General features: G+C 36.2%; 1 protein-coding gene across 3 annotated transcripts in view; it reads left to right on the top strand.

Annotated features, from left to right (window-relative positions):
* The window catches only part of Asap (ArfGAP domain of ASAP), a 718,739-nt gene that overhangs the window by 564,968 nt on the left and 126,789 nt on the right, over positions 1-26,982 (top strand). For all 3 annotated transcript variants that reach the window (XM_090411444.1, XM_090411445.1, XM_090411443.1), the window contains one exon: positions 21,776-21,833. In XM_090411444.1, the coding sequence (XP_090267570.1) occupies positions 21,776-21,833 (58 nt within the window). The remainder of the gene's footprint in view (positions 1-21,775; positions 21,834-26,982) is intronic.

Genomic DNA, 26,982 nt, shown 5'->3' with positions numbered 1-26,982 from the left:
CACAGAGGGTGATCCGAGGAAATGTTTAGACGGGGAGCAGGAAATGTTTAGACAGTTGAGCTTGGCAAGTGCAAGAAGAATAATTGTTATGGGAGATTTTAACTACAGCAGTATGAGTTGGGAAGAGGAAAATGCATGTAGTAATAAGGGAATGGAATTTCTAGAATTCTTGAGAGACAAATGTCTTAGGCAACATGTAATAGAGGGAACAAGAGGTTCATGAGTTTTGGATTTGGTCATAGCTTCAGAAGAGCTGATAATAACTGAGATGACATCCCCCCCCCCCCAATTTGGAGAGAGGTGACCATGTGGTTTTGATTTGGAAGGTGAATAGGCATGCAGAAGTATCAAAGAAAAGAGAACACACACGGAATTATAAGGCAGGTGATTATAATAGTCTTAGATATCAACTTGGGGCAGTTCCATGGTGGGTGGAATTGGAAGGCTGGGTTATCATTAGTGCTTGGGAAATTGTGAAGGAATATTTGTTAGCAGCAATAGCAAGCTGTATTCTACAAGTGAAGAAGAAGAAGACACAATTTGGTGTAAAGTAGATGACAAACAATATCAAACAGGAACTGCAGGTGAAAAAGAGGGTTATGGAAGAGATATAAGGAGATGGGTGGAGAGCAGATGCATGAAGAATATAAGACTCAGGCCAAGAGAGTGACTAGTATCGTAAGGAAGGCAAAACTGGAATATGAGAAGAGATTGGCACTAAGATCCAAAGAAAATCCTAGAGAATATTTTTAGCTGTGGCCAGTAGGAGGAGAAATGATTGTGGAAGAATGACATTGTGAAATAAAAATTGAAATAGAGTGACCATCAGTCACTCTATTTCCATTTTTAGACATAACAGTCCTCTGCATCAGTCACTAAAGTGTTTAGTGAACATATTTGTTCACTAAACACTTTATTGGAGGATTTCATCCTGGAGAAGTAAGTTTTAATACTAGAGGGATAGGGCAGGTTCGAGGTTTAGAGGTGCAAGAGGAGAGTGTGTTCCTCTAGATATCAGAAAAGCTGTGGGACTGGATGGTATTTCACCACGGGTTTTGAGAGAATGTGCTAAAGAACTGACAGCTCTTTTGACCTGGCTTTTCAATGAATGTCTGGCTATGGGAAAGGTACCCAAGGAATGGAAGAAATTTTTGGATTTTCAAAGGCATTTGACAGGGTGCCACATGCTAAGCTGATATTTAAGTTGCAGCACATGGATTTAGATGTGGGGTTAGACAACTGGATTTCTGATAGGTATCAGAGTTGTGTATGGTGGAGCAATATCAAGGAGGCAGAAGGTTACAAGTGGGGTCCCATAAGGCTCAGTACTGGGACCTGTATTGTTTAACCTTTATATCAGTGACATTGTCATTGGATTGCAAGGGGATATTCAGTTGTTTGCAGATGATGTGAAACTGGGAAGGGTTATTAGTAATAGTGCAGATGTGGCAGCCCTGCAAGAGGTTTGAATAAACTGGACAGATGGGCAAATGAATGGGGTATTGGCTTAATGCAGCAAAATATATTCTTGAAGTTTGAGATACATCGATAGGAGGCCGCATACTGAAGGAGCTGTACTGGAGGATGCAGCTGGGGCGAGATCTGGGGGGGTGATGATTAATAGAAACCTGAAATTCAGGGAACATATTGCAAAGGTATTGAAGGTAACCCAGAGGATTGCTGTAATACTGAGAAGGATGCTGACTTGCAGGGATAAGAGTTGTCGTTCCATTGTATAAGACCCTGATCAGACCACACTTAGACTATTGTTTTCAAATTTGGTCCCCGGGATTTGAAAGGGATAAATTAACTGTGGAAAGGTACAGAGGCAGATAACAAAGATGGTTTCAGGACTGTACAATGTAGTTATGAGGATCAGCTGAGGGAATGTGGACTGCAGAGTTTGGTAGATAGAAGGAGAGGTGATATGATTGAGACTTTTAAACTGTTGAGAAGTAGTTATAGGGTTGACACTAGAGAGCGCTTTTGCTTGGTGGAACAGCGAGAAGGAGTGATGACAAGGGGCCATCCCTGGAAGTTACAAAAGGAAGCTGTGAGCAAGAGGATGAGGAGTGGTTTCTTTGTATGGAGGGTGGTTGAATCGTGGAATCTATTGCCTGATCGAGTGGTGAGAGCAAAAAACAGTCAGTAAGTTCAAGGAGTGGTATGATAGACTTTGTGTTTCCTAGGAGGACCTCCCACAACGAGTCTTTTGACTCGATGGAGGCCTGAATAATAATAAGCAGGCTTGAAAATTGTATACTTGTTCACCTGTCAAGAAATTATGTCACAAGTATTGAAAGTTTATTTTTCACTTGGTTAGAGTATAATAAATTTAGTTTAATCCTTTATCCAAATGTGAGCAAACAAAGTTTGCACCTGAAAGTATCTTCAGGACTGGGGTAAGGTGGTATAACACCAGGACACTCCTTGCAAAGGTGGAGCAAGCTACCAACACTAGTATATCAGTATCTCCCATAATGCAAAACACATCTCCTTGCGGATATGCCTAATGTTATGCATTAAGGGAAGGGTCTCAACCCAGACTAGTTTCGACCTTTATTGAGGTCTCTTCAGTGGGAGCCAGGCCCAAGTGGAGATACCAGGCAGAAGCATTAACAGGTCATCTCTACCTATAGGAGTTGCCAAATGGTATGCCACCCTTTTTTAATAAATTACTCTGGATTTAGAGAAAGATGTTGAAAGTTTATTTTTCACTTGGTTAGAGTATAATAAATTTAGTTTAATCCTTTATCCAAGTGTGAGCAAACAAAGTTTGCGCCTGAAAGTATCTTCAGGACTGGGGTAAGGTGGTACAACACCAGGGCACTCCTTGCAAAGGTGGAGCAAGATACCAACACTCCTATCTCAGTATCTCCCATAATGCAAAACACATCTCCTTGCGGATATGTCTAAACAACATCTTTCTCTAAATCCAGAGTAATTTATTAAAAAACATTGGCACACCATTTGGCAACTCCTATAGGTAGAGATGACCTGCTAATGCTTTTGCCTGGTATCTCCACTTTGGCCTGTCTCCCACTGAAGAGACCTCAATAAAGGTCGAAACTAGTCTGGGTTGTGGCCCTTCCCTTAATGCATAACATTATATATATACATATCCGCAAGTAGATGTGTTTTGCATTATGGGAGATACTGAGATAGGAGTGCCTGGTGTTGTACCACCTTACCCCAGTCCTGAAGATACTTACAGGCGCAAACTTTGTTTGCTCATACTTGGATAAAGGATTAAACTAAAATTATTATACTCTAACCAAATGAAAAATAAACTTTCAACATCTTTCTCTAAATCCAGAGTAATTTATTAAAAAAGGATGGCACACCATTTGGCAACTCCTATAGGTAGAGATGACATGCTAATGCTTCTGCCTGGCTCCCACTGAAGAGACCTCAATAAAGGTCTAAACTAGTCTGGGTTGTGGCCCTTCCCTTAATGCATAACATTAGACATATCCGCAAGGAGATGTGTTTTGCATTATGGGAGATACTGAGATAGGAGTGTTGATAGCTTGCTCCACCTTTGCAAGGAGTGCACTGGTGTTGTACCACCTTACCCCAGTCCTGAAGATACTTTCCGGCGCAAACTTTGTTTGCTCACACTTGGATAAAGGATTAAACTAAATTTATTATGTCACAAGTAATTTTTCAATCTGGATTGCCTGATGTAGTTGCATGTGAACAATTGAATCATCGATGTAGTCAATTTAAAAGTTTTTGGCTGTGGTTTTGATGATTTAATTTTAATTTTGATTTAACGCTGTGGTTAATTTTTAACCTGTGTAACTACCTGTATTGAAGCCAGTGTGTCAACCACTTTCATATTGGTGTGTTTATCAATCAGTGAGATATGAAACAAAATACTCAGAAATTTTATCAGTGGTACATAACCACTTATGTATTTATTAATGATATGATCATTGTCACACAGTTCTAACATGTTTTTAGCCTTGACAATTATTTATAATATCACAGAAGTGGTATAAGACAAACAGTTTCTTTTGTGATATTATAAACAAATGTTGAAGTTAATATCACAGAAGAAATTTGTCTTTTTTTTCATATAAGTTATTCAAGACAAATAATTTCTTCTCTGATATTATTAAACAAATGATGTTTAGGCTAAAAGCATTTGAAATCAATATAAAAACACTGAGTAAAATATATCTTATGTTTGCACACAGATTTAAGTGCATGAGTCTGTTTTCTAAATTCTGCTTGGTTCCAAAATATTGATAATGTTGATGCCATTGTTATATAACACAAATTGGAATTGAGAAACATTCAAGTAAAAAAATAATTGTTTTTAGAATCAATATATATAGAAATTATATATTGGAAAAACATAAGAAATCTGTAATACTTCTTTCTCATCTTTCCAAGTTTTAATATCCACTATTAAAGGTTCAAATTTTGCAATATTATTATTATTATTATTACGGGCAACTCCAAGGAGTCCTTAGACTCATCAAGGGAGGCCCTAAACATCACGTCAAGAACAACTATTCAACATCCACACAGTATCTATCATACTTTGCCTTGAACTCATTCACAGTCATGGCATCCACAACAGACTCTGGCAGCTTATTCCACTCAGTTACCACTCTCCAAGTAAAAATCCTAGTTCTAGCACTCTTGCTCAGTTTCCATATAACATCATTGAGTACAAAATAAGTGCTATCAGTAATTGGCTTATTTCTATTTTATATTACTGTAAAAATAAATTTAATAAAATACATTTCACCATACCACAAATAGTTGGTTATTTTGTGTTATACCTAAGCTCTCTCAAATATTTTTATGATGGCTGCATACCTACCTCTTATTGGTCATACTCCATTATGACAAAATCAGTCGCTCGTAATCAACAAAATGGTTGTTGATTACGAGTATGTCCAAAGGATGAAGATGAACAGTAAAAGTACAATATACTGATGACGTAATCAGCATTACATAAATGAAACTGACAATTAGATTCCTTTTTTACTTGTCAACTAAAAATTCTCACATTACAGACAAGCATTTTCAAACACTGTACATTAATTTTAAACCAGCATGAGAACAAATGCAATTTGCAAATATAATACACTTGAAAGGAGAGTTAATGCTCTTGCTTCATACTTTAGTTGCTTTAGCAAGTAAGGTGTGAAGCAAGTGTATTAACTCCTTTCTCATGCACTATGCTATTTAAAAAAAATAATTCCTTTCTTACTGTAAAGATCCTGTCAATATTTGAAACCCATCTGGAATGTAAAGAACCTTAGGTCTTTTCTACTAAAGGTGATTTATCCAGTCTCATGTGAAAGTGAGAGGGTTTTTCATCTTCAAAGCAAGCATCTTGCTAGAGAAGACATGCAATTAACAGACACCGCACTCACCTTATACCATTGCTTTGGCTGCAATTTCAAATTGTCAACAGCATGCTGCCACTGCTACTGTTTATATATTTTATATATATATATATATATCAGACCTGAAAATACTTCATGCGCAAACTTGACTTACCTGCTTGTTTGCTTGTGAAAAAAGGATAAAAACCAAGTTTATAAATTCTCGTGAAAAATTCAAGTTTATAAAATTGCTTGGCATCTTTTACGTATAGTATACCTAAGGTAAAAAACTTTCTATATATATATATATATATTGACAAAACAACCTTTTATTAACATATTGCCCTATCATCTCCCACTTTTGTATATATGCTACATTTAACTGCCATTTCTTCTTTTTTTGTAAAGCATTACTCTTTAAAAACTTCCGAATTTTGTTTCTCATTTTCCAAAATACAGATGACTAAATTTGTGAACAGGAAAAAAATAAATAAATAAAAAATAAATTTCTTCATTTGTCCTCATTACTGCAATACTTCTTGTCTTATGCCTTCTGAATATCATCCACTCTTGTATATGTGTAGCATTTAACATTTCATCTTATCTACCATCTCTATAGGGAATGTTCTAAGGATCATTCCTTGTAGCTCTGGCTTTTTTTCAGTGTGGTCAGCATAGAGGGTAGACAATCTGTGTTTGATTTTTGAAATAAAGCAAACAAATGGCTCATGAAAGCATGTATTTATTATGCTGAAGCCCAACATGCCATGTTGCTTAAAAATTTCATCTTTTATGTGCTCATTATGTGTAATTCATTTGCCATAACTAATATGTATTTTAAACTTTTCATTATTTCTTACATTAAACAGTATATTGTTTTAGACAGCAGTAGCAGATTCCATAATCTGTCTTATTTTATAATTCCTGTGTAGTCTTGTGAAAATGGATTTTGCTTCCATAATGTTAGCTTATCAAAGAAAGACTTATAGGTTCAGTTCTATCAGGTAACCAAAAAAATTCATGCTTTTTTTAATAATAAAAATTAATCAACTGCAGAATATTTCAGAAAATGTTTTATTCATTAAAATAAGCACCTTCACAATCTACAACTCTTTCCCAACGAGATACAAGTTTGTAAATTCTGCTTTTATAAAACATTTTGTCTTTAGAAGTAATAAACCTAGCAACCTCTGCTTCAATCTCTGTTTTATTGCAGAACTGTCTATTTCGCATGTGATTGTCTAATGCAAAAAAAAAAAAAAAATAGTGATAATCACTAGAAGAAATGTCAAGAGAATATGGAGGATGAGGGAGTATCTCCAATCCTAAAGCATAAATCTTCTCATGGGTTAGTTTTACAGTATGAAGTTTTGTGTTGTGTTATAAGAATAGCACTTTCTTCTGATTAACTCATCCTGGCTGTTTCTGAAGTAATACATCCTGCACATGCTCAAGTTGCATAGAGTAGATCTTGGCCATAACTATTTGGCCTGCAGCAAGAAACTTGTAGTGGACAATACTGGCTACAGTCTACCACACACAAAGCATAGTCTTGTGGAGATGAAGTGTGCAGTACTGGATTGTTTGGTGACAACAAATGAATGTAAAGAATGGAAAAAAAGTTTGCTTCCTGGTAGAGTATAAATCCATTTTTCATCACAAGTGAGCAAGTAATCCAAAAACGGCTTGTTTTTATGACGTGAAAAAAAGTGAAGAACAAATTGATAGCCTTTGAAGTTTATTGTCATCTGATAATGCATGTGGGACTCATTTACTTAGCTCCCATGATTTTCCCCCAGATGATGCAAATATAAACAAATCATTTCACCACCCACATTAAACATTTGTGAAAGTTCTTGACATGTTAATCTTGAATTATTTTCAAGAGCGGCACGCAATTCTTCATTATCAATAATGGAGGGGCTTCCATAACATGATGCGTCTTCAAGTGATTCATTACCAGAAAGAAAGTTTTTAAACCATTTCTGCGTGGTACATTCTGCTACTGCATCTTTTCCAAATGCCACACATATCTTACAGGATGCTTCTGAAGCCTTCGAAATGAGTTTAAATTTGTAAAGCAAATAAGCCTGAAATAACCCTTTTAAAAGGGTTCAAAGTTGCAGAAAAAAAGTGCACATCCAAGTAATACCAATTCCTCTGTTGCTTATGATGCACATAGAAAATTGCTCTCTGCAAACCACTACAAAATAAAACAAATCATTGCAGAGAACTCTACCAAAAACCACACAAACTTTTTTGGTTACCTGATAGTTGCCGACTACAGGAGCTTTTTCTAGGCCTTCCTTGGGCCATTTCCCAAGTTAGTTGACTTTTGGCATAAGTAGGAATTTCTCTCTCTCTGAATTTCAAGTTTTGCACCCTACATCTCCAACACATCCACTGTAGAACTTGCACTATTGCAGACTAATATGAGTGTTAGGGTTTAGCACCATGAAATAGGGACAGTTGTCATAATCTCTCCTGAATTCAAAGTCTGGATTCATTGATAACTTCAGTTTACTACCAGGGAAAGCTTAAGGATGGGAAATGCCTCCTTCAAGAAGTAAAGTAGAGCTAAAGGAGCTCTGCCTACTCCCTATGAGGATTTAAAAAACTTTGAAGAATTTATTTATTTTTTTTTTTTTGTATTTTATTTGATTCAACTCAGCTTTAGGATGTGATGTCTTGTGTGTACCTAACTCTTTCAGTAATTTCCAAAATGGAAAAAAAAAAAAAAGATTATAAAAATTAAGTTTGGGAGGAAGACAAATTATTGCTGAATTGAGAAATGATACTCTCTCATATTGCCCTCATCCTCTCAGAAATTGCTTAAAATTTCTTGCACTACAACATATTTATGCATCATCTTCATAAAAGAAGAAATTGCATATCTAAGTGTCTTTTTCAAGAAATGAAACATTTGAGGGGTAGTGACTGCAGAAGATGCAGAGGAACATGTTTACAGACACCCTTGGACAATACTTCTCCTTGCTCATTTTGTTCCTTTAGGTGCCTGCATAAATGATCACCTGCAGAAACTTGTGACGTGAGTGAGTGTGATAATGAAAAAGATAAAAGAATGCAATTCCTCAGATAGGTCTCAAATCTGGATGGGCAAGTGATTAAAAGATGCAAGTACTTGTACTGTAGGCCCAAGGGGATATTGCAGTGCAGGTATTAATATTGCAACATCATGAGGGGTGTTTAGCATTAATTAGCTTGACTCAGCCAAAAATTATAGGTATTGGCAAACCTTTGTTTACAGAAAAGAAGGATATAGTTATAGCAGTTAGAATGTGTGAAATATTATATTTTCAGTGAAGATATAAAAAAGAATGGAAAGAAAAGTGTTTCCTGTGATGTAACCAACAAGATTTAGATGTTCAGCAGGAAGGTAGAAGGATCGAAGTAAACAGTACATCTGAGGCTGTTAAAATGGTGTGGGTTAAAATCCATGAAAAAATATATGATTGCTGCCAATATGGCCAGGTAAAGCAAAAGGATGTGGATGACATGCATTGGCAAGTTAGTTTCTGAGCACAAAGGCAAGTAATTGTTGTAGAAGGACATCAACTCTTGCAGCCATAGATTGAAGGAGGAGGAGGAAAGAGCACATGGTAAAGTTAAGGAAATGGAAGTGTGTGTGAAATTACTACATGATAATTACTTGAAACACCGTGAGTCCTGAGGTTTGATAATCTGGTGATAATCAGTGTAAACCAAGTTAATCACTGTAACTTAACTTGGAAAACAGTGATCATTCACTCTTGACCAGGGAAGTTGCTAAGCACTTGGAAGTTTCAGTTAAGAAGAGGTGTAACTCCAAAGTCAGTGATTATGTGAAAAAACTATAGGTTGGTTGAACATGTTTACTATAGTAATGTCATGGCATAAGAAGTTGCAAGGGAAGGATGTCAAGTAATATCTAAGGGAAACAAATGGTGCCCCTCCTGTTCTGCTGGGAACTTGTACTCCAGAATTAGTCCATCCTGTATGCCTAACAAACATATAGATTGTAATGTTTATTAGTCATCTGCTCAGTGTTGTGGGGACATGCCTTTATCCAGCCTTTCCACTCCACTCCCCCCCCCCAAAAAAAAGGAAGTGGAGTCGACCATTAGTCTGTTGTCTTGTTGCCTTTGCCTCATTACTCTAGAAAGTAATGAAGTCATTGTCAACCAATTTCTTCATTGCTTGAGAGCAGGGGGGGGAAGGTATCAGTCAATTGGTTATTGCCATTGTGGATTACATTGCTCTCATTCCACAGTTGATCTCCTGGCTAGCCTTAACCACTTTTGGACACAAGCCACACAGAAAAGGGTATGATTAGATTATTATCTTCTCTCTAGTCATTTAGTGCCTGTCATGGTGAATGGCTTCCTCAGATTTCTCAGTTAATACTGGGATATCCCAGTGCTTTACTTACCTGCACTCTCCCCATCACACACTGATGACATTTCTACTAACAACAAATCCTATCCACTTTGCTGATGGCCGTGCATGCCATTGCTCTTCATCATTCACAACACATTGTGGTGCGCAAATGATTCAGACTTGAGAATTCTCCATGGCCAGTGCTTTTAAAACTGATCTCTACACCATTGTGAAGTGAAAGCAGATAATCTAGTGAATTTCACTGCTTTCAGGAGATGGGCCTATCTTGTTTCTTGGAAGAAAGATCTTTCTTCACCTTCCTTACTTTTGATAATATTTCAACCTTCAGTCAAGAATATTTTCCTTTTCTTGCATTTACTTTCATATTTGGTATATCTTAGCACATGCAAATCACGTCCAAGGCATCCTTACGCTCCAAAAACTTGGTATTCTTTTTTATTCAAAATACAAAAACACTACTTTCCTGTACAACTCATAACACTTTATAAATCCCAAATCTCCTAACTTGGGAATTTTATTCTCACACTTGGAGTGTGGGCACCTAAAATTTCCTAAGAATGCTCATTTGAATTCAGAAGAGGGCAGTCCACTTGATAATTGATGCTTCTCTTGTGGACTTCCTTCATTTGATGTCTCATAGATACCCTGTTTCTACATTGTCTTTTATATATATATATACAGGGTGTTCGGGATAAATTTGACAGTTTCGTAAGGAAAAAGAAAATCTTCTTTGTATCTATTAAATTTAATGAATTGACAAAAAAACATTACAGGCAGAGTTAATTACAATACTATCAACAAGATTTACTCAAAATAACCACCATTAGCATCGATCACAGCTTCAATTCTGCTTCGGAACCTCGAACAAGCTGATGCTACAGTCTCCCTGGGAAGGGCCGCAAAAACTGTTTTAATTTTATCCATTAACTGGGCTTTTGTATTACTGGAAGTGCGATTGGTGTCTTTTTCAACTGCGCCCCATACAAAATAATCCATGGGGTTAAGGCCTGGGGAGTTTGGAGGCCAAACATTTGGACTGGTGAAGTCGTAGAAATTTTCAGACAACCATTTTTGACTTTTCCCAGAGGTGTGGCAAGGGGCCGAATCCTGCTGCCATACATACGACCTACCATTGGCTACCCTTGTTATCCAGGGCTTGACTACAGTTAGCAACTCCACGAACAAAGCCCGAATTCCAATGCCAGGGTTCTTCAACACCTGTTCCTGCAGATTTGCGAGGAATTCTGCTGTACGAATGCAATCAGATCGTCTGCTAGGGATCTTTCTTCTTGCTACATCCTCGTAGTCACCATTGCAAGTCTCTAGTTCATGCCTGATTGTTTTTACTGTATTCAGGGAGCATTGCGCAGCAGTCGTAATATCCTTATTTTGATGGCGGGCACGAATCATCATGATACAAGTTATTCTCTTCCATGATTCAGGTGGGTTCCAGCTATCCATCCTTTCTGACATCTTGTATATGAATGAAGAAGGGTCCAAACTTTTAAATGAAGAGAAGTGTGTGTTAATACATGTAACTTACGGAAAAATATAATTAATTATAAATATGTCAAATTTATCCCGAACACCCTGTATATATATATATATATATATATATATATATATATATATATATATATATATATAGGTATTTTCAAGTTAACAGTTTAGATGTCTCTTCTTGGGCTGACTCTTGTTTATAGCCTTTCCTGGCATAATCATGTCATTTCTATAGCATCGTCTTTCACTCAAGGCATCACTTTGCCTAACCTTGGAATACTGCTTTCACATTTTGAATGCAGTATTTCTAGTATTCCAAACACTGAAGATGACCAGATTGTTGTTGCCCCATCTTGTTATCTTCATTGAATTTATGGTAGATCTTGATGTTTTTGGCATTGAATGTTTGTTGTGTGAATAGGTTTCTCTAAACTTTTCCTAAGATTTGCCAGAAGTAGATAATATAGGTGAGATCTGCATTTACTACTCAGAAGGTAAGTGATGTGAAGTCATTAGCCTCTATATATAAGTAGCGCAGTTGTGAAGTAACTTAACACGCAAACACTTTGTTTTCTTGCACTTGGATAAAGGATTGAACCAAGAATGTAATTTCCTGGCATCTTTAATTTATAGTATAACCAAGTGAAAAAAAATTGCAACATTAAGTATAGATTGTTAATGAAGCTGGAGTTTGCCTCAAACCACTTATAAGCCAATTAATTATCTACACTTAGAGAGAAATAGTATTCTGACCATGGAAAGAAAGAAAGAATAAAAATCTCAGATCTTTCCACTTCTTTAGAATTTTTGTAGTGCCAAAGTGCACAAGGTTGTGAGTGGCTCAGAGGAGGATGTTCCACTTGAGATGAGAGTGTTATCTCAGTTATCAAGAGGGAGTAGTCATCTCAGTAGTGTATCTAGAAGAATTGGTTAAGGAGAGCTCTAGAGCAGGGGTCGGCAACTGGCGGCCCGCAGGCTGCATGCGGCCCAAACGTGCATTTTTGGCAGCCCATAAAAGGTTGACCATACTTACATGGCATGTGGCCCATATGTTGAATTATATGAATAATATACTTTGTGATATCTCCCATGCAACTTGGAAATACCAACAAAAGGAAACTTTTGCTGGTATTATTCAAGATTTACAAACAGAATTTTCAACAAGATTTGTGAATTTTCATAAAAAAATAGCATCGAAATGCAATTATGTTTGAACACTTTTAATGTCGACATTGATCGATGCTTACCAAAAAAAAAAAAAAAATTTGAAGGATTAATCAGTTTCACAAAGATGATAGTCGCATTTGGAAGCAACTACATTTGTGAATAAGCATTTTCTGCCACGAGTTTTAGAAAAAGTAAAGAAAAACTTCTCGACTGACTGATGAATATTTGCATGCTTCGATTCGAATTTGCACCTCAGGTTATAAAGTGGATCTAGATAATCTGGCTAAGGGAAAACAATCACAAAAGTCTCATTAAGTAGGGAGACATACGTACATATTGTGATGGATACACTATATTAATTTGTTTTTACGTGATAATAATTTTTCGTTGTTTTTCATTTTAATGTTTGTTTCATATTTCGTACTTTAAATATTTCTGTCTTTTAAGATTGACATAATAAAAATTAATAACTTAAGTTGTTTTTTTTCACTCACTATTTTCTCTTAAATAAAGGCTTGTAGCCCGATTATTAAAAATAAAAGTTGGATGTGGCTCGTGAGTCTGAAAAGGTTGCCGATCCCTGATCTGGAGTGTTGGCTGAGCGGAGTGGAATTCTGGTTGGGAGATAAATGATTTGCCTTAGGTTGTTGCTTACTGCAAATACCTCTAATTCTCTTCCGTTTGGTCACTGGAGTTGGAAAAAGGGACTTGTAGGTATTAGTGACATTCAAGTCATCGAGGAAGATAGCTTCACTGTTGTGGTTGCAATTGTACACTTTGATTCTTTTCATCTCAGAGGTGTCATTTGTTCACATATTCACTCTGATATGCTGTCATACTTTCCAATTTAGAATATCCTGTTTTTTGATTTTCTCTAAAAAAATCTTCCTCCCTAATTTTATAGAATTGATATTCTGTCTCTGTCACTCTCCTAATGCCAGTAACAATAATGTAAATTAGCAATAGTTCTTGAGGGATTGAAGGTCACTAAACTAACCATAAGTACTCAACATTTCAAAAAAAAAGTTTTCCTGTTCTTTAATACAAGCCATAGCAAACATTAGCAGCTAACGTGTAGGTCTGCAGCATGAAGCAAAAATGGTGGGAATGAAACAGAATGATGGAAATACACTTTGAGTCTTACTACTGCAGATAGACTTCTTGAAGCTTTAAAATATCAAAGCTGCAAACATGACATAATGGATATTAAAAAGGGTTTACTTTGCAAATTTCATTGCCAGTGGATGCATAGCAATCGTGCTAAAATAGACAAATCTGCTCAAACTCCTCAGCAACCTCAGTCAACCAATTTTCTGTTCCCTGTGCCTCCCCACTGTTAAACAATTCCTAAACCTCAGCAAGTGCATGCATAGCCTGGAACAGCGCCTTATTATGCTCAATGAAACCTTCTCTTAAAAAATTGTCACAATCAAAAAGAAAAAGCTCAAAGCAGTCCACAATGTGCATCTTGAAGCTAACATGCCTACCATAGACAATGCCAACATGCTTCACGATCTCATTGCTTCATCAGTTCGAAACACGATTGAGACAGAAATAAAAAAATACAATGCCATCATCCTGCATTTTCATTCAGAAACCGATGCAATGCTAAATGATGACATTTGCACTTGCTGAACAATGCAACTTTTACCCCAAGAAAATTGTCAGGTGTCACTTCTTTGGGCCCACAATTACACAGAGACAGAATGAACTTCTCATGCTTATCCCTTTGACCATTAGGTTACAGTCTCAGGTGCTCTTCCCCAAGGTTTTTTTTTTTCTCCCTAATTTCAAGACTATGTGATTAACTAGGTATAAAAAAAGTATAAGTTTCTCTAAACTTTTCCTAAGATTTACTATTTTTTATAGAGAAGCTATCAATGATAGTAACTAAAAAAGAATATTTATCTAATAAATGATTTTTATACATGCAACAATAACTATGATAACTACATGCAGTGACGTTTTTTCAGACATTTAGAATCGTATGGAAGATTTTGAAGTATGGTGATGCATGCACAACCATACCTGGAAATTATATATTTGGTTTAATCCTTTATCCAAGTGTAAGCAAAAAGTTTGCACCTGAAGTATCTTCAGGACTGGGGCATCTCTTGGCAAAGGGACTACTTCACATCATTTGCTTTAGTATCCCGTAATGCAAAGCACATCTCCTTGCAGACATGTATAATGCTATGCATTATGGGAAGGGTCACTACCCAGACCAGTTTAGACCTTTATCGGGGTCTCTTCAGTGGGAGCCAGACCCAGAGTTGCCAAACGGTGTCACACCTTATTATTAAATTACTCTGGATTAGAGAAATATGTTGGAAGTTTTTTCACTTGGTTATACTATAAATTATATATTTGGTTTAATCCTTTATCCAAGTGTAAGCAAACAAAGCTGCCCGAGTCCTGAAGATACTTCAGGTGCAAACTTTGGTATCTCAATCATTCTGTTTTTTTTAGACCAATACTTTTACTTCTGATCTCTGAACTATGCCTTGTAATAATGCTAAAAACACCTTCAGTTCACTTCTGTTTGTGCCTTTTCAACAACAACAAAAAAAAAAAACTTTTGAAGGTTGTAGCAGCAATTAACTGAATAGCTTTGTGGTTCATTTCCTCAACTTAAATGTTCATTATATCCTCATCAAAATATAATTCAAACATTTCCAATGAGCAGTTACTTACTGGGAACTGGGATATCTTTAGAAATACCAGGTGTTCCCATAAAAGAAATGCAATAACAACATATACCAATTCAGCCAGTATACATCATCATCTCCTAGCTTGGGACAAACTAAAACTGTCTTCATCACTATCAGAACTCTCCAATGAAACATCAACATTGCTGTCATCACTTACATCTGAAAAGAATGCTTCAACATATTCATCTTATTCACTATCAGAATCTCTTCCAAATAAAACTGCCAGATTTCTTTCACTTCTGAACCCAATGTTGAAGCCATTTTTAACACCACATTCGTCCTTCAACATACTTTCGTCTCTAACGAAGTAAACAAATTTCTTTTCTCACAGGCAACTATCGGCATCTATGTGTAAGCAAGAAAACTAAATCATAAATGCATCTAGTGCAGTTATACGATTATAAAATGAAAAGGATTATGGAAATATGCTCCGAGCATTTGTAACACTAAAGAAACGATATCAACAAACACTCTGTGCATTTGTAATGATCAAAGGGTTAATAAAAGTGACCTGCAATACTTTGATAATCAGATCATCATTCATCAGCCATGAATGTTGGCAGGCACCAGCCCTGTATCACACTTACAAGGCTTACCAGATGTGACGTATGCACATTGCAAAAAAAAAAAAAAAAAGATGGCAATTATGAAAAGAACTGGAAGAAAAACATCAGGATGAAGATGAACCATGAACAATTATAAAGAAAAGGTACTAGTGAAAAAATAAAATTCTGTAAATAACCAGTGTGGAAACCTGATCCCAAATAAATACTGCATAGGGAACGTCTGGGACCCATGTGGTCAAAAGCAAACTTCACAGAACCTTCCAGATCCATTTCACAAATATGTGGTCTCAGTTCTAACTTTAATGATATTCACCCAGTCTTCAAAACCCCACTTACTCTTCCTGACAGAAACTCAAATCTCAACCTCTTCAAACATTACCCATCTCTACTTTCCCAACTACACACTTTTTATATATATTCACTTTAATATACCATGCTAGAGAGTATCCACCCTGGAATCTCTCTTAATTTTGACCTCCTTTGGCTAAAAATTACCCTACCTCAGTCTGCCAACAACTACTCTGAACTCCTCAAATCACCTTTCTTTAAATGTTTATTTTCTACAATCCAACTCTCCAAATGGCAAACAAGCATTACAGAGTGATCGAGACTTTTGCATTCATAAATGATCTCACCTGATTCTTTCTGTAGATCTCTTCCCCCACAGAGCAACACATATGCAACAAATCACATTCACACATTGTACAGCATTACTAGAAAGCCAAGTGGGACAGTATTCTCAACTTCTGTGTCTCATTTTCTTGGTCAGATTACTGTTTCTAGCCACCTGAGCCATGCCGATAATTTTTATTGGCATGGAAATATTTATTCCTCGTTCCACCCTAAATTCTTGTCTCCTATCTAAGCCTTGGTTCGCTCACAGGTGTGCCAAGGCTGTACAAAAGAAGTCTGGCATACCACAACTGGCTTGCATCCAAAATTCCATCTTCCTATACAGCCTATACCAAAGTGCAAAACAGCTGCAAGAAAATTATCACTGCATTGAAAACATTTTGAGAGTGCTAAAAACAGGAGCAGTGCATCCTTCCCCAACGGCAGCCATGCCTTCTGAGCTCTAGCTAAAGCTATTGCCTATAACTTCTGCCCGTCACTACTTCCATCAGTATTACACCCAGATAGCGCTATTGCATCATCACTCACAAAAAGGAAACCTCCTTGCTTCCTACTTCTCCAATTTTTGTATATCTGATCATGGTAAATGTCCCTCCAACCATTCCAAACACTCAATACCATTTTGATCTTTCACCGGAAAGAGATCACAAAATTTTGCTCAAACTGGATACTAAAAAAATCTCTTGATCCTGATCGCATCCCTCCAATTGTTCAAAAGGTCTATATCCCATATTTGACTCCTACTTTATGCTGCTTACTTACACTTTCTTATTGCACTGGTATCTATCCTGCAGTCTGGAAAGTAGCCCATATACAACCTATTCATAAGAAGGGTGACAAATCTTTACCTTCAAATTACCATCCAATTTTTCTCACTTCAATTCTTTCTAAAGTTATGGAAAGAACCATCAACAGCCATTTACATTACCTTGAAGACTCTCATCTAATAAATGACTGACAGTATGGATTCTGTCACTGTCAATCAACAGGGGATCTACTAACCTACGTCACCCATCTCTCGACAAACACCATGGAAAGGTTTGGCAAATCTCAAGTAGCTGCTCTTGATATCTCCAAGACTTTTGGCTGAGTTTGACACAAAGATATTAAAAAAAGTCCCATAATTCGGTCTTTCCTTTGACTTCTGCAATTGAGTAGTCAGCTTTCTGGCAGGTCACTCACTTCTAGTGATGGTAGTTGCCTCCTTATCTTCTATCTATGCAACTAATACTGGGATCCCACAAGGCATCACCCATCCTCTTCCTTCTATACATAAATGATGTACTCCAGCTGACTGCCAATTCAGTACACAGTTTTGCTGATGATAGCACATTGCACTCCTCCTTTTCATTTGACAAACTCTGCAGAGCACAAATTGTCACAACCTCCAAAACTCTGACCTTTATTACCTTAAATTTTGATCTTCATTCATCAGTGGGGTTTGAATAACATTATCAACTTCAGTGCTAGCAAAACACAACTCTACATTATTTCCCACAGAAAAGGAACCCTTTTGTTCCAGTCTTACCCTTGACAACACTCAAATCTCTATTCAAGATGAGATTCACCTTCTTCAAATAATTCTAACCTCAAATCTCTCTTGGCACATATGTATCACAAATATTGGGTTTGGATAACATTATCAACTTCAGTGCTAGCAAAACACAGCTCTGCATTATTTCCCACAGAAAAGGAACCCATTTGTTCCAGTCTTACCCTTGACAATACTCAAATCTCTATTCAAGATGAGATTCACCTTCTTGGAATAACTCTAACCTCAAATCTCTCTCTTGCTGCAAACGTATCACAAATATTGCCTCCTCTGCATTCAAAACATTAGGCTTTCTCTTTTGCTTGAGATATTACTTTAACTCCAAATAGCTCCTTACCTATACAAATCCACCGAACCATTAAATAATACTCTCATATCTGAGGTCTGTTCCTAAGAGCTCCCCGAAAATACTGGATTCTATATAGAAAAGAGCAGTTAGATTGGCTAATATGCACTAATACACACCACTCACTCACTCACTTTCGCACATGCACATTCAGTCTCCGTAGCCTGCATTTTCTATAAATGCTTCTATGGCTGCTGTTCATCAGAATTGGCATCAATAATTCCCTCACCCTCTTGCAAATCAATCCAAATGCATGCAGCAGCTAACCAACCCTCTCACAGTTCAACTCCAAACCCACAAAACAAATTTCTCCTGAAAAAAAAAACTTTTATGACTTCCTTTCTTTCAGCATTAATTTTCTCCAGTGCCATTTTCTAATAGCAAGATTATCTTTCTTGAGGTTTAATGATTACAGCTACAGCTGACTTTCCTCTCAAACACATGAATTAAACAGGTAGTACAGATAAGGGAACATTTACCAGCACATTATTTTACACATATTGTTTACTTGCCTATAAAGAAGATGAGATGAGATGTTTACTTGCCTACCAGAATATTATCATAACCCTAACCACATCTCCAAACACTCTAGCAACTTTTCTCAGTATACTGTGGATCTATGTTTTCTAGGCAATTTATACCACAGTTTAGTCTTGATTTTTTTCTCCCATAAAGCAATACTTATGCAGCCACTCTCATCATCTGTATGTTGGTTTGGCATTATAAGAATGTCAAACAGATTGGTGTGCGACTTCATGATATTTGTGCTCAGTTCTTTGCTTGGATTCTTGTTTTCAGTCATTTGATCCAAACATTTGCAGTGAAGATATATCAGAAGCAATTGTTATTGACATTGAAATTTTATTTCCCATCCACTTTAAATATGTATCCCTTGTTTTAGTTTGTCAAAAATTGTGTTAAGACTGTACAAGGGAAGAATGGGTCATATCATAATTGGCTTTCATTAAGATTAAAACTAAATAAATAGAAAAGTCATTCTTCCTTTTCTTTTTATACCAAAGCTACTAAAACATTTAATGCATGAAGAAAACTATTAACACATTCAAAACTAATTTTGAATGGGCTAAAAAGCAGCTAACTTGCATAGTTAACCATCATTCATTCTTTCACCTCTTGCCAAAGCTACTGGTTTTAGCAGTAGTTACACTTGAATAGTACTTGCATTGTGTGCACTATTTCCCACAGAAAAAAAGCCAATCTTCTAGTTTCTTATTCTTCTTGCATTATTGTATAGACAGACTTGGTAAATGATTTACTCTTGTACAAATTCCAAATCCACCCAACCTTGGAATGCTATTCTCACATTTGTGGTGCACCTAAGACCTCTCTAAAAATTCTTGATGCTGTTCAGATCAATTTCTACATTATGTCTCTTCTGCAGATATTTCCATTGGCACTGCACTGTTCATCAGAACTAACATCTATGTCCCCCATTTCTGCTAAACCTACTGCATCATGAGCAACAGTTGTACAACAGCCTTTTTACAGCTGAACTACATATTCACCAGTCCAGCTACTTCCAGTTGTCTTTCATTCTCTCTCATTTCTGTGGAACATCCTTCTACAGAAATTACAACTTTTAGCTCTTCAAGAGGAATATTAACAGATTACTTTTTTATTACCCCAGCTCACACACCGCATTTATTTGTTATATAGCCTTGGCAGCTTCTTGTGTGTAGGTGTGATATAAAGAAGTCTTCTGATCCTGATGACTCATGTTCAGGTTTAATGGTGCCAATATTTCATCTTTCACACAGATATCATCTGGGATACAATATAAGAATTGGGTTAATGCACACAAACTACAGAAAAAATAAGTGGAAATTATTAAACTGGGAGCCTAAAGTCCTAAGAGAGGCACTCTGCAGTGGTGCCAGTTGGCAGCCTTGGTTTTTGAGCCAGGTGATCTAAAAATGAATGTTTCCCAAATCTTGAGAAGTGTCACACAATCTTAAATCTGCTGCTGATTCCAAAAATTTTAAAAAAAATGACCTTTCATGTTTGCATTTGCTTTGGTGAAATACAATACAAACATGAATTTTTTTTTACCATTTGAATTTGTGTAAGATGTCCAAGGCATAGTCAGCTAGACCTGACTGTTCATAATTCTAGTGCCAGATATATTTCTTGCATTTTTCAAGACAGATGTTGGCAGAACTTCCAGTCCATAAAACAAGTTGCAAGAACAAGAATCTTGAATACACCTGGAATATAGAGTAGAGAAGGGAAAGGAGGGAGTTGAAGGCTGGTGGCCCTAAGTGAAGGGCAGCCAGCATATGAGGTTTAAAAGTAGTGCAAAGCTTATTTGTTCTTAAAGTTATATTTGCTATATTTTCTGATGAGTCCTGATTATAGGGAATGATAATAGCAATTGACAAGTAGAGTGGACACTTATGTTACACATTAATTTCCCTCTAGCCAAGTGCTGAAATATTTCCTTTGCATCTATCTCATAAAACTCTTTTAGTATGTTTCTATCAGGGATGCTTAGTTTGAACAGAGGTTTGTCTCTCCAGAAGGATTATCATATCATATAGTTGTCTGGAAGATTGAAAAGTTTGTAGATCTCAAAAAGAAGAAAGAGCATTGTTATGTAGAGAGAAAGACATGTTTATTATCTAGAAAAGACAGATTGTTATTTGCTTTTTCTCTCATTAGCTGGATTCTGGAGGTGTCGCATAATAATATAATTCATTCACTATTCCTGCTCTCACTACCCTATCAGGCATTGCATTCCACAATTCAACCATCCTCTATGCAAAAAAGCCACTCTCACTCTTACTCATCACTTCCATTTGTAACTTTCAGGAATGGGGCACTATGTCCTTGCCACTTTCTCTTGATCTACCATATGAAAGAATTCCCCAGTGTCAACCCTGTAACTATCTCTTAACAGTTTAATTGTCTCAATCATATCACCTCTCCTTTTATGGGCCATACTCTGCAATTGCATGTACTCAATCCTCATAGCTATCGTTATACAGTTCCCTCTAGCCAATTGCTGAAATATTTCCTCTGCATCAATCTCATAAAACCTCTTTTAGTATGTTTCTATCATATTCCCTCCTTTGCCTATCGGCCAACTTTTGCAACCCACAAACCCTCAGTCTGTCATCATTGGGCCATTACTTCAGCTACCTATCCACTAATACCCCAAATCCTGACCTCATCATTTTCAATGTACCTGGAGTACACGAGAAGTCAGTTGATACACTAACCTATTAAGTGTCAGTTACTTGAGGGTCAGATTACTGACCCTCAAGTAACTGACACTTAATAGGTTATGAGCGATCACTATAGTTACACTGAATAAATGTATACTGAACACTTTTTTTTTGTGATAACTCAGTGCTATTTTCAGAAAGAAAAGAATTTAAAGATTACTTTTATTCATATTAAATTTAAACAGAAATTATTGCTAATTTTGCTATATGCAATGAAGTTATGCTTTTTATATATATATATTTATATATTTGATAAATGAATTTCCTTTTTTTATATTCAGTGCAGTTTATTGGATTTTTTTTTTATAGCTGGTGCTAAACTGGTGCTTCCAAAAACAACAGAAATTTCTCAGTTATATATTAAAAGGTTAGTTTTCCCCTCCAATATTTCATTTTTTTTTACTGGATATTCTTTATTCATTAAGATTTTAAAAAATATCAAGTAAATATTTTCATTATTACATATCAATTTTGGTTGAATACTTCATTTTACCACCAAAAAAACTGTATGTTCGGGAAATTTAAAGGAAGAATTAAAATATGGTAACCATATAGGGGAAGAAATTGCAACACAACATAGTGTAGTTTTTTGGCAGTAAGTTTTGGATGACATTGAAAAGAAAGTAAAATTAGTGGAATCATAGAAAAGTGTTGCTTAAATAACTTTGCTGGCCTGGTTGGCTAAGTGGATAGCACACTCCACTCAGCATGCTGTTGGTTTGAATCCTGCTGTAGACAAGGATTTGTGTTTCCATTGTTGTCTAGAGCTGAAGGTACAAGAGAATACACATGCTCTGAATTAAAAGTGTAATTCCTAGCATCCTTACTGGTGCCATCTATGGGCATCACTTCAGATGCCAGAAGACAAGGGAATTTTGATAGTTCAGCTGATGGCCTCATGTTGATAATTTCCCATATTGTTAGTAGTGTGAAGCAGCCAAATTTATATAGATTAGCCAAGTGGTGCAGACCTATAGCACATAGTAAAGCAATCTCTGAAACTTGCATTTACATCTGCATAGTACAGTGAAATTGGAATGTACAGTAAAATCAGAATGGATGGAAAAGATATAAAGCTGTTAACAAATCTGTACCGAGAACAAACAGCAGCAGTAAGAGTTGACAATGCAATGTCTAAAGAATTTACAATCCAAAGAAGTGTATGACAAGGATGTATACTATCTCCAATACTCTGTAATTTATATACTGAAGAAATATACAAGGAAGTTGAAAACATAAAAGGAGTATCAATAGGAGGAAGGAACATAATCTAAGATATGCTGACGTTACAGTTCTATTGGCATAAAATAAAAAAAATCTAGAAAATCTAATCAACAAAGTAAGAGTTATGAGTAAGGAATATGGTTTGCTTTTTAATCCCAAGAAAACAAGACCTTGGCAATAACTAGGAAAAAACAACACCTAAAATTGATATAAAAGTAGATGACATACCTATTCAGCAAGTAGACAAATTTACGTATCTTGGCACCTTAATAACAGAGAATGGAAGAAGTATGAGAAATAAAAAGAAGAATTGAAATAGAGAGAAATTCAATACAATGAAAAATGTCCTGACATCCAGAGATTTGAGTATAAAAATGATAAGTTTGACAAAATACTATATATGGTCAGTACTATTATATGGGGCTGAGACATGGACAATATTAAAGGAAGCAGAAGATAAAATTAAAACTTCTCAGATGTGGATTTTAAGAAGAATTGTGAAGATATCATGAATTCAGTAGAAAACGAATGCAGAAGTTCTACAAATGATGAGAGGAAAAAGAAGTCTTCTTAAAAACTGTCAAAAGAAGAAAGGCTAAATACTTCGAACATTTGCTAAGACATGATAGCCTACAAAAAGTGGTCCTGGAAGGAATGATAGAGAGAACGAGGCATGCAAAGAGGCACTAAGTTGGTGGAGAGACATAGTAATCAGCCTCCTGGATGGAGATGACACATGATGATGTCTCGTCTCCATTGGCATGTTCTCCAACATGTCAATGGAGAACATGTTGGAGAACATGCCATTGACACAGTCATCAGATGCTGTTGAAAATAAACCTCACTGATATACAGATGTAAATACAAATATGACAGTGTTTTTGTAATCTTCCACAACTGTACAACACTCACTTAATCTAAATAAATTTGGCTGCCTCACCTACCAAAATTATCAACATGAGACCAGCAGCTGATCAATCGAGATATCCTTACATTGCTCATAGAGGGCATCATTTAGCCATTTATTTCATTTTGAATAAAATGTGTGTGTTTGCCTTGTGGGTTATGCATGTGTGCACATGCATATATTATTGTGTATATGAAAGTTTGTTGGTGACCAAGGTGAAATGTCAGTTAATAATTTAATAAAGAAAGTTATTTAGTTACTTTTCATTTCTTTCTTGAAGCAAAAACATAAGTGAAAATTATCTTTTAAGCCATGCTAGGTTCTTCATACAGTAAGATGAAGAAAAATCACTATCCTAAAGAAACTCAGCTTCAAAACAGAAATGTATTCTGGAATCAGCATATATTCTACAGAATACTTTTGAATTTAAATAAATTTGACTGTAAAAAAATGCCACAAGGAGGGGGGAAAAACTAGCTATTGTTCATTGTATAGCAGTAGTCAGAACGTCAGATGACATGCATGGAATTTTTCGTGCCTTTGTAATTATTTTGTGACTGACCTTGAAAATATCTTAGTAACCACAAAGCATAAATTTTCAGTGATAAAATATTTTTCTTTCTTGTGAGTATACGGTTTTTTTTTTTTAAACAAGTTTTATTCCTTAAAAATTTGAATGTGGAAAGATTTCAATATTATAACACTTTAATTAAAAAACTAAAGGAATTAATTGCAAATATTTTATATTTTTGTCAAATTTCTGAAAATATGTATTCTGTAGGTATTTACAGTATACTCTGATACCACTGTTGAAAAGTTTTTTCACTTGGTTATACTATAAATTACAGATGCCCAGAAATGATATTCTTGGTTTCATCCTTTATCCAAGTGTAAGCAAACAAAGTTGTGAAGTTACTTCTTGTGCAAATTTTGTTTGCTTACACTTCAATAACGGATGAAACCAGGTGATATATTGAGTGTAGTAGTACAGTACACTCAATAGACAAAACAATAAAGTTACCTATCTTACAGCATGTCAGTCCTTCTCTCGCATGAATAACAGTCTGTACTCTCTGAGGCATTGACTCCATCAAATGCTGGAGAGTTTCAAGAGATATTTCCAGCCATGCCTGCTGCAACATTGTCCACAACAGCACCTTAAATCTGTCTTAGATACATGGATCTGATGTCTTGCTCCACGGTATACCAGAGTGATTCAATGTGATTTAAATCTGGGGACCTTGGTGGCCACTGGATGGTCCCAAATTCAGATGAGTGTTCCTCGACATACCTGGGTGATTGTGGCCTGGTGGAGCACTGTATTGTCCTCCTGAAACAGACTATTGGCTGCAGGATTCGTGAAGACCATGAAAGTGTGTAGGTGATCAGCCAGCACATTCTGGTAGCATGCAGCATTTAAGGACCTCTCCAGACACACTAAGGGACCTAATGTGTCATATGAGAAGGCTCCCCAAACCATCACATAGCCACCACCTCCTTGAACTGAGCCGACCTGGCACAATGGAGCCATGACCTCATGTTGTCAGCACCACACCTGCACCCTCCCATCAGCTCAGTACAACTGATAACGGAATTCATCAGACCACACAACTCTAGACCACTCTGCAGAGGTTCAGTTTTGATGGTCCCAATACCAGGTGAGATGCAATGCCCAGTAACGAGCTGGCAACAGTAATGCATAATTAGGGTGTCAGCTCCTATATCTCATAGTATGCAGGGTGCACTGGACCATTCTTGCTGATGCTGCTTGAACCTCCAGTATTGAAACTGGATGTGATTTGTGCCACCATTGCCCTGCAGTTGGTCTGTGTGACTCTTGATAGTTGCCCTAAAGAACCCTAGGGTTCTTACCACTTGGGTGATAGAATGATCCATCTATTGTGTGCCAATAATACATCCACAATCAAAGTTGCCTAAGATTGCCACATTTACCCATGTTTGTCGATTGCGATACATCGTTGGGAAGCCTGACATCTGCCTATTGACCTCCTCATTTGGTTTGGATACATTTCACTCTGTGTGGGATATGACAGTTTTCCATTGAATGTATACTATGATACTACTAGAGTAGTATCATGGTATACTACTACATATATATATATTTTTTGTATTTTTATTTATTTTTTAAAGAGTCCAGAAACCCTGCTCTAGAGACCAAACATGAAACTTTTTCAAGCCATATCAGGTCTCTAATAAGCAGGGAGGTGGTCTCACACCAAGTGATGAAATTCATCTAATTGTTAATATAAATTTTTTATACTCTTTTCATTTTTGATGATTCTATCACTGATGCGATCTGCTCATTCACCTAATTTTTCTTAGAATTCCATGTCTGTGGTCTCTAATCTTTGTTCAGCTGTTTTATTTCTAGCTCTCCATAAATTAAAATGGTTTGAATGCTGTCTTGTAGACTGCTAGAAAGTGTTTTCGATAATTTCTCTCTTATATCATATAAATATGATATATTATTCAGCTGGCTTCCCAGCATACCCTGCTTTGCTTATTCTGTTATCTACAGCAATTCCTCAATTAATGTGCCCCTGATTAGTGCATCATTTTTTTTCGATACCCAAATTCGATTAGTGCACCTATATACATCTTAAAAATAAATGTTACGGATTTTAAAATATTTTGATCTATACGTTTTTTATGGCTAACTATTTTAAAAAAATCACTCACCAGGATGAAATAATTTTATTACTGATTTGAAACATTTTACAGAGTTATTTTTTAATCGCATGCTACACTATTTCGATGCATGCTATGTTTCAAATTTATCGCCAAAATTTATGTCGTCTGCTTTACATAGCATTTTGCTGATCATATCTCGCAATTGTTTTCCTTACTTTTTTATTTTAAATTATTTTCCTAACCTTTAATCATCAGTAAAAGAATTAGTGAGCGAAAAACAGAAGTGTGAAAATTATTCGAAAAGTAATCTAATTGGAAGAATAACTTGAAATAATAAAGCAAAATGAAAAAGGCGAGTCCAGAGCAAAGATAGGACAAGAACACAAAAATGGATGAATCGAGTGCTAAATACAAAGAGAAAGGTAAGGTTGCTTGAAGTTCATCATGCATGCTCTGAAAATCAAAGTATTATAATGATTGAATTAGAGAGACTTCTTTTTACATGGGTCGAACATTGTAACAAAAAACGGATCCCGCTAAAAACTGGCCTTATTAAATCAAAAGCATTAAGTCTCTTTGTAACCTAGAAAGAAAGGGCTATCAATGATGGAAAAGAAGAAGAATTCCATGCTAGTGCTGGGTGATTTGGGTGTTTCAAAAAGAGAAATAACCTACATAATGTTCTAATCACAGGAGAAGCTGCAAGTGCAGATAACGAGATATCCAGAGATTT

This window comes from Typopeltis vanoorti, chromosome 21 (genome assembly GCF_054136105.1).
Source record: "Typopeltis vanoorti isolate ZY-2024b chromosome 21, IOZ_Tvanoo_1.0, whole genome shotgun sequence".
In the NCBI taxonomy this organism is placed as follows: domain Eukaryota; kingdom Metazoa; phylum Arthropoda; class Arachnida; order Uropygi; family Thelyphonidae; genus Typopeltis; species Typopeltis vanoorti.
Note: the sequence above shows the minus strand (reverse complement) of the source record. Positions and strands in the feature narration are given on the sequence as shown.